The following is a 9835-nucleotide window of genomic DNA, read 5'->3' on the forward strand; positions in this document are numbered from 1 at the left end:
CCAACTAAAAACCTTTGTGGGTTTAATTATGTGAGTTTTTTTTTTTTTTTCTCAAAATTGGGACTCCCTACATTTTAGAAACTCGTGATCATTGTAGCTCCCAATCCTATAGACTTGCTTTACTCTATTTCTATTAAAAATTAGAGCAAAAGTAAATTAAAAAGATGCTTTTTTACTATAGAAGAATCATCTGAATGATTGAAAAAGAAGGAAAAGAAACATTTTTTTTACAACTGAAGCTTGAAAGTTCATGCATTCGCAGATTTCATTTCGATGTTTGAAAGACAATATTTGCTTCGGTAACGTAATATTAAGAATGATGTTTAAAATTGTAAATTAAGGCACTGTTTTGTCTTTAGCCAACCGTTGGCTCACCATTTTATTGCAGCACCATGCCATTAAATAGAGAATGAAAATATAATGGTAAGTGATGAGAAATGGATTTTGGAAAATGCGATGCAATAAAATAAATAATGCCTTGCACAATTGTAAAAATTATTCATATATATGACTTTGACAAGTGAAGATTTGAAGCATCTTGGATCATACATTATTACAACAACCTGAAAAACTTACAATACATAAATTATACATATTAAGACAAGCTCCTAAGCCCTCAACTTCACTTTCTCTCTGACTCCTTCCTTAGTAAGCAAACAATTTTGACCATAACGAACACAACAATCTTGTCTTTCAAATTATCAAAGCTGCGAAAGTAAGCTTGTCTCCATGATGTTTTGATAATCAGTGTGCCACAAACTCCCCAAAATCCAACAATAAACCCAGCTATCATGCTAATGTAGAATGAAAATGACTTAATGCCAGCACTTCCATTTTCGTTGGCTACTCTGTTACCACCATTTGGTGTTACCATAGGTTTAGTTTCATCCTCTAAACACTTGGTCGAAAGAGGAAGCCCACAGAGTAAAGAGTTACCTTCGTAGATAGAAGCGTCATTAAGTGTTTGAAGTTGATCCCCAATTGGAATTTTCCCAGACAAGTTGTTGAATGACAAATTCAAGAGGCTTAAGAAATTCAAAGAAGACAAACTTTGAGGGATAGGACCATAAAGCTCATTCATCGAGAGATCAAGTGATTGTAACATTTGTAAATTCCCAATTCTATTAGGAATTCTTCCAGTGAGATGATTCATTGATAAATTCATGAAGACCAATTCTGAGATGCATGTTATATTATCAGGTATTTCTCCTGATAAATTGTTACTCGAAAGGTCTATAGAATATAAAAGATCAACAAAAGTTTGACCATATCCATATTCTATTCCTTTAGAAACCAAGAACATTTGGTAATCATAGCCACCATAATAACCTTCACTCTCATTACTACGCAAGCTTCCTAAACATTGAGGGATTACTCCTGAAAAATCATTGTGTGCAAGGTCTAGGATTTGAAGATGTGAAAGAAGGCAGAGTTGTTGAGGTATGTCCCCCTGAAAAAAGTTGGACCTTAGTCTTAACCTCAATAAATGTGGTAGACTTTCTCCTAACCATGTTGGAAGTTTTCCGAAGAATTTGTTTCTTCCAAGATCAAGGCTTTGCAAGTTGCTATAGTTTCTAAAGAAAGAAGGAAACTCTCCATCAAGATGATTTTGGCTTAATGATAATACCTCCAGTGATCTCAAATATTGCATTGAACTTGGAACATTGCCGGATATATTGTTCTCTGCTAAGTCCAATATTAATAACCATTGTAAATCCTTCCAAAGAAGAGGGGGGAGTTTCCCAGACAGAGAATTATTTCTCAAAATAAGAAAGCTTAAGTTCTTTAGCATTCCAAAAGAATGGGGAATTCTATCAGTAATTGAATTTGAAGAGAGGTCCAACACTTGCAACTTGGGCAATAACTCACCTATGTTTTTCGGAATAGGTCCAGAAAACATATTATTATCGAGACGTATGAGACGTAAATTACTATGAAAAAGTGGAAGTGGACCCTCTAAGTTGTTGAAACTCAAATCAAAATAATATGCCGAAGGTTGAAATTCAAAGTACGGTACCTGGCCCCGTAGTTTATTACTGGATAGCCTCCAAAAAGTGACATTTGGGCAAGACTTCCAAAGGCCATGCGGAATGGTGTCTGAAATGCCAGCATTCTCGAGCGAAAGAGAAGTGAGTTCATTTTGGGTTGTAAGCCAAGTTGGAAAGGTTGGGCCGATCCGCACGTATGTTAACTGAAGGTCTATCAGCTTAAAAGGAGGAACCCAGTCCTGTTTGACATTTAAAACCAACTTCCAATTTGCAGAACTTTCCATATACAACGAAAGAGATTTTAACCGGGTGAGATTTTGAAAATGAGCTTCAGTTAAGACACCTTCCCAAGAATTCTCTGATAGCTCCAATGAAACAAGCATTGACAGTTTCCCAATGCTTTCTGGAATGGTTCCGTTCAATTGATTAAGAGAGAGGTCAATTTCTTGCATTGACGGTAAGTTCCCATCTTCAGAGCTACTGTTGGAACATTGTGACAAGCCATCCACAAACTCAGTTATCCCCCCATTTATATTGTTCCACCCCAGATATAATGCTTGCAAATTGCAAAGGTTGGCAAATGAATTCGGAATCTTTCCAATTAAATTGTTGCCAACTAAATTCAAGCTTCGCAAGTTGGTTAGATGTGACAACCATTGAGGTATAGAGGTGCTAAAATCATTGCTAGAGAGATCAAGAACTGAAAGTAGTGTAAAATTGATGGAGGAAATAGAGGAAGGAAGACTAACAAGTCCACAGACAGCTAGGTGTAACTCCCGTAAGGAAGGAAGCACATTAATCGCATGAAGCCAATCCGGTACTTTCTCAAGATTTACATTATCCATTCCAAGGTACTTAAGAGAAGGAAAACCAACAAGCCATTCTAGACTTTCAGGCTGACTCAATGCTGGATCTGAGTTTGAATTGAGGTCCAGATGTTGGAGCCTCGAAAGGTTCCCAAGATGGGGAGGAATAACTCCAGAAAACATTGAGAAAGAGAGATTCAAATACCTCAAATTCTCAAGGGAACCCAAAAACTTTGGAATATTGGTTCCATTAAAATTATTCAAGCTGAGATCAAAATAACTCAAATGCTTTAGATCGAGTAAAGAAGAACTTATCTTACCCCTCAGACGCGACTTGTTATATTGATCAAAATCATCAAAATACGATGGGTTCCTAAGGTCAAGCTTGACGACATTTCCTGTGTTGTTATTACATCCAACGCCTAGCCAGTTGCAGCAATCCTCACCAACCCAAGAAGAGAGACGACCCGATGGATCTGTGAGATTGTATTTAAAGCTAAGAAGTGCTGCCCTCTCCACCTCTGAGCATTTGAAAGTAGGGCCTTTGGTACATGAAATGGGTTTAATAAGTTGTAGGTAGGATGAAGTTCCAAGCAGAGAGATGAAAAAAATGAGGATGAGATGATGAAGAGTGGACATAAAGATATGGCTGCTAATAACCATTCTGCCAGGGCAATAGTTAGACATGATCATCTAAATGCTTGTGAGGCCTAGACATGCATGGGGTTCATGTATTTATAGTTTGAAGAATTCTAGGCGCTTCTCTTTACACGTGGCACAAATATATGCTGTAGTTTTTTTTTTGTTTTTTTAATTTATTTAATTTAGAGTTAAATGACAACGTGTAACATGAGGAGACTCCGATCGAGTCAGTTATACCCATCAGACCACTCGTTATCTACAGTTTTTCACTCAAGGTTTTGGACTATAATCCTTTTAAATGACTATGCACGATAGACACAAATTGGTCTATCATCTCTAATTACAAAAATAAATTGTATAATAAAATGAAGTTATATCTGCGTATGCGTATCCACGCTCTAGTTGCATTCACAATAAATCCAAAAGAAAAATCTACTTTGGGAAATAAAGAAGATATAATTGCTGTCCACTTTGGGATTGAAAGTTTATCTCAATGCAAAGACTTCACACTTGGAGTCGTTTACACGCAAATTACATGTAAGTTTCATACAGATAAAATTTTTCACCAGACTGCAAGTAAGAGTCCTATAATAACTATTATTTGGAATCATTTTCTTACTTACCTCCATATATTTAAAGTTTCGTTATCAATTTGTCCCATCATTTTCTTACTTATCTCATCGTCGGGTTCTCAAATATTATTATTAAAATGATTTAAAAAAAAAAACAAAAAAAATTATTTTAAAAATAATATTTTTTAAAAAAACAAATTTTTTTAAACAAAAATTTTTATTTTTTTTTTAAAACGGAAATTTTTATTTTTAATATATATATATATATATATATATATATATATATATAGTTTAAAAAAAAACAAAAAATTTCATTTTATTAAACGAAAATTTTATTTTTTTAAACGTAAATTTTTATTTAAATAAAATTATAAAACAAAAATAAAAAATAAAAAAACGAAAATTTTCAATTTATATATAAAAAAAAAATCGAAATTTATTTAATTTTTTTCTTATAAAATTGATTTAAAAATAAAATAAAAATTGGCCAACGTTTGGATTTTTTTTTTTTTTTTTTGTTAGTTTTAGGTTTTTTCTAGAAGTTTTAGTTTTTTTTTTTAAAAAAAAATTTTACTAAGGGTAATTTCGTCATTGGGGGGAACATTGACAATTTTTGGTAGTTTGGGGGGGACATTGTCACAATTGAAAGTTTGGGGGGGACATTATCAATTGAGTGGTAATTTAAAGGAGTTATGTGGACTTTCCCCATTCTTTTATATTAACCAATAGTTATTATTTATTTATTCTAATAACCTTATTGCCTGGGAGTCTGGGACAGTAATAAGAACCTTGTGGCCTAATGAAACTTCTTTTTCTTTTGAAGGTAAAGTCTCAGGAATTGGTTGACACTTGCTTAGAGGAAATATATTGAGATTAAGAAGTAATATATCCTTTGTCAAAGTAACAAAAAATATTAGAAAATTGAGAAATAGTTAAGCGTAAAAACACCTAATGGATTAGCAACATGGGCCAGCCAAAAATTCTTCAGTCATCCGTGACCGTCCAAGAAAAAGAAAAGAACAAAATCATGAGCTCCGGTTGTCGTCAAACATTGTTGGAACGCGAATAAGGGTATTCTTTCGGGAGCAGCAGGGGCATAAATTTCGAGTGCTTCATTATTTTGTTATTTAATTAAGACACCTGGTCCGTAAGTTGTAATGGCCAGGTCAACAAGAAGTAGGAACTGCATCCATACGAATAGGGTGCCAAGAACAGTAGCCAAACAAATGGCTGGAATGAAATTCAATGAATCTTCATGTAACATAAGTAACAGAGCAGCACAAAATGCAATCCCCATGGTTGTAATGGGTTAGCAACATGAGCTAGCTGAAAATTCTTTAGTCATCTGTGGCCGTCCAATAAAAAGAAAGGAACAAAATCATAAGCTCTGATTGTTCGTCAAACATTAAAGGAACCCCAATAAGGGTATTCTTTCGGGAGTAGGGGGGGCAAAAATTTTGAGCGCTTCATTACTTTCTTATCTAACACATCTGGTCCATAAGTTGTAATGGCCAGGTCAACAAGAAGTGGGAATTGCATCCATATGAAGAGGGTGATAGGAATACTAGCCAAACAAATGGCTGGAATTAAAATTTATGAATACTAGCTATTTCTCTCATTTTTTAGAGGAATGGCTATTTTTGTGTGTATGAGATTAATCATTCCCATAAGAATAACTATACTCATACCAAACAAAAGAATGATTATTCCATAGGAATAACCATTCCATTTTAAGGGTCTATTCCGCAAACCAAATGGACCCTTAGTGAGTAATGCTAGAGCCATCTTTTTATCTTTTTAAAGTTGATGTGACTTTTAAAATCACCATTGGATAAAAATCTAAGTATGATTCATCTAAAATATAATGATAATTTTAAAAGCTATATTTATTTTAGGAGGATAAAAAAATGATTCCTAACATATTACTCAATAAGTATTTAGATAAATGTGATGAGTAAATGATCGAGTTTTAGCTTTGAAGATAAAATTGTACATGTTGAGTCAATAATTGATAATATTTTATTTGAGGTTCTGATAATGAAAGCAGTGAGGACTTTTCATGCACATATATATCCAATTTCTTGACTGACCAAAAATAAATTCAAGAAAATAAAGGAGATGTAACATTTGCTACAAATGAATTCAATGAATCTACGGGTTGCAAATTGCCAGTTAAATTCCACATGGGGCCCATGATGTCAATAATTTCCAAATTCCAAGTGATAATACTAAGAATAAATCCAAGAAATGTAGACCATGAGAAATAAAAACGACGTACCTAACTTATCTCATCAATACGGCCTAGACTTTTCTCTTCAAGTCCTCTTCATGCAAATTGCTTTTTGTTAAATTCCACGTGGACCACATGATGTGAATTTGTTTTGCATGTGATAATCAATAAAGCGTATGGAATTAATTTCTGGATATCCACTCTCTTGATTCAATCCCAATAAATCTAAAAGAAAAATCAACTTTTGAAAAATAAAGAAGATGTAATTGCCGTTCACTTTCGGATTGAAAGTTCATCTCGCACAGACTCAAGGATTGGAGTCGTCCATACCCAAATTGCACGTAAGTTCCACATGTAACATAAGGGCCCTATGACTATAATGACACATAATTTGTCTGAGGCTGAGGGATGGGATTTTAATGTTGTGGGTTTAATTAAAATTGCGACTTCTTAAATTTAAACCTTTTTTTTGTGTCCCCAAGAGGTAGTTCAGTCGGTTAGGATCACGGCTAATGAAGCGAAGGTCACTAGTTCGAATTCCTCTCCCCCCTCTTGTGTGAACATGTCAAAAAAAAAAATTTAAACCTTTTTTTGTTGGGAGCTTAAAATTTAAACTTATGAATAAAGATATTTTGCTTAAATTGTATTAAATCTGAATAATAAGTCAATATATGCCGTATGTGTTCTAAAAATAAATGTGTATTTTAGAAAAAGAGATAAGAGAAAAGGTTGTGGATGCAATTCTTTCTACTCTTCTTTATGACTCTCTAAAGAGTCAATGCTAATTGGTTGGGAAAATTAAGAAACAGCTAATAATTCAATTAAACCATTATGCACGGTACAGTTTTCCATCCAGATCCTTTAAGACACAAATTGGTCATAAATTATATATAGAATGAAATATATCTAAGTAAATCAAAATAACTCCCAAATTCCCTACTAAAATGTCACTCATTTTTCTGAAATTGTACCAAGTATATGTAATAAATCAATTTTACATGCATTGTGGAAAAAAAGATCGAATGTATACTTGTAATTTTATGTGATGTTGTGGATTAAAAGGTCAAAATGTAGATACTTGTAATATTAGGTTGTGACTTTGTGACAATGAAAGCATGGAGTGGGAACTTCCACATATCCACTTTCTTGAACGACTAAGAAAAAATCCATGAAATCCAAGAAAATAGACTAGGCAATGTGAAATGAAGAAGATGTACATGTGCTTTATTAATTGGTCTGCCAAAGTTTACCTAAATGCAAAGACTCAATATCAAAGTCAATTAATGGTGTGACATGACAAAACGAGTGAGGACTTTCGACGTGCCTAATACTCGATCCCTTCACTGACTAAGACTAAATCCATACAAACATAGACCATGAAAAATAAAAACATTAATTGATCGGTCCACATTGGTTGTGGAAGTTTGTCTAATTGTCTTAATGCAAAGAATCCCCTCTTTGAGTCTCTGCTTATATAGAAATTGCGTAGTTGACCCTAAACACTGGCTTGACTAAAAAACTCTATACGACAGATAAGAATCTACCTATAACACACAAATATATATTAATTATAATTCCTCCCACTAAAATAACCTTTGTGGGGTTAAATTTTAATAAGGTGAAATCTTTAAAATGAGTTCAATAAAAAACACCAACTCAAAAATTAAACCAATTTGCAACTGAATAATGTTAGAAGGAAGACTTTTGTTAAATTAAAGATTCACTAATAATAATAAAAAAAAATCAATAATGATACATGAGCTCGAATGGACCGGTCATGTCCCGCCTCATGCATGATGAGATTATGCTTCCTTTTGTCTTTTATTTACAATTTTTTTTATTATAATACGAGATTATGCTAAAGGCTTATATATAAATAATATATCAAAACGATGCCATTTTGGTGTTATATAGCAAGATCAGCTGAGACTAATCTCCGAACAATATCTCTTCCAACATCAGATATCTATAAATGAAGTCCATCCTCGTCCTGCTAAGCGATAGTAACTGAAAGTCTGAAATAGAGAACTGGAGACATTTTGAGTTCATGTAGGAATGAAATTTAAAGAGTATATATGCTTCATGAAAGACATGGCCGGAGAGAGTACGTGCTTCAAGTCTGATCCGTGGATGACTTGGTAACAAGTCATATGGCATGATATATTGTCGATGTGGTACTCTTAACATCTTGAGAAGCAGTTAGATAACTAAAGCCAGTTAAAAGTTTCTAAATGGAGAGACTAATTAGAGAAGCAGAATGTGAAGAAGTGGATACTGTATTTTTAGTTAACTTGAAAATCAGTTGTTCTTAATTTTTTGACATTGTATTATTGGGGACCTTTGTCATGTAGGTCAACGACTAAGTGTCCGTTTGACATTGCGGTTTCAATAGGTGCATTTTTAAAAATTGCGTTTGTGAAATTGCTACTTTTTAAAATCGCAAAAGCGTTTGGTAAAACATGTTAAAAAGTATTTATTTTTTTATTTTTATCAAATATTTGTTATGCAAAATTGTGATTTTGATTTAAATTCATGCTTTTTTAAATAAACACCCCTTAGTCTGCTTTTAGAAATCGCAATTTTTTTTTCCTATTTTATATTAAGTGCTTTTTAAATCGCAATGCCAAACGTTTACGTTTTGTGATTTTTTTTTAAAAACGCAAATTATTCTTACGAAATCGCAATTCTAAATGCACCCTAATTAGATATGGAAGGTAAATTATTATTAATTTTTTTTTATACACAGGAAAGTTAGAAAGAGAAAGCTTACATGCATTGCCAGAGATGAATAAGAGAGATGCTTAGAAGCGGGATCCACTAATGTCCCTCTACCAAATAAATGATTCCTAGAAGAAGATTCATAGTGCTTAGGAACCCATTCGGCTACTTGACCGATGTGGGATTAATCACATTTTTCTTTTCTTTTCACAACATCGACTGAGAAAGTAGAAAATGAGAAAAACGACACTAAAATAAAAAAAGAGAGGTTCAAAAGCGAGACCCACTAATGTCTAGAGGGTAACTTTACTTGAGTCATTTGATAAAAACATGCATTATTGAGCAATTCTTGCTGATTGAATTGCTCTCATTGTTAGTGCCATCTCATTTTCCAACTCAAAAGGAGGAGCAACTTTAGGCTTAGCAATTAGGAGCGGACGCCTGTACCTGAATCATTCAAGGCCTGTCTTGCTGCAAAGTAAGACAATTGGATCTTAGTACTAAAAGATCTCCTTTTTTCTCTTTTCTTTTTTTTTTTTTTTTTAAAGCCGAAATAAAAGAAAAATGTTACGCATACTCTCAACTATTCATTGTTTTTTTTGAAAAACTCACGACTTATTAGATATGTGATTAGTACAGTGTCACAATTAATTAATTGGCCGAACAGAGTTCTCCTCCTAATAAAAAAAAAGACGTGTATTAATAATGGTATTAGTCTATTGTAGTGGCAAATTGTTGAGTTAGCGAAAGCTGTTATGGTTGAGTAATTTTTTTTTTTTTTTTGGTTTAGTAACTTAAAAATCTAAGAAAAAGAGTATATATAGTGCTGATCAGCGCCTTCCGTTCATAAATCATATTAAATTATATATATATATATAT

At 33.2% G+C, this 9835-nt stretch overlaps 1 protein-coding gene across 1 annotated transcript; it reads right to left on the reverse strand.

Moving 5' to 3' along the window:
• Positions 1–622: 622 nt before the first annotated feature.
• On the reverse strand, positions 623–3457 carry LOC132169202 (receptor-like protein EIX2). The gene has a single exon (XM_059580272.1). The coding sequence runs from the start codon at positions 3455–3457 to the stop codon at positions 623–625; it is 2835 nt and encodes a 944-aa protein (XP_059436255.1).
• Between the last annotated feature and the right edge of the window lie 6378 nt (positions 3458–9835).

The sequence above is a fragment of the Corylus avellana genome, chromosome ca2, assembly GCF_901000735.1.
Source record: "Corylus avellana chromosome ca2, CavTom2PMs-1.0".
In the NCBI taxonomy this organism is placed as follows: Eukaryota; Viridiplantae; Streptophyta; class Magnoliopsida; order Fagales; family Betulaceae; genus Corylus; species Corylus avellana.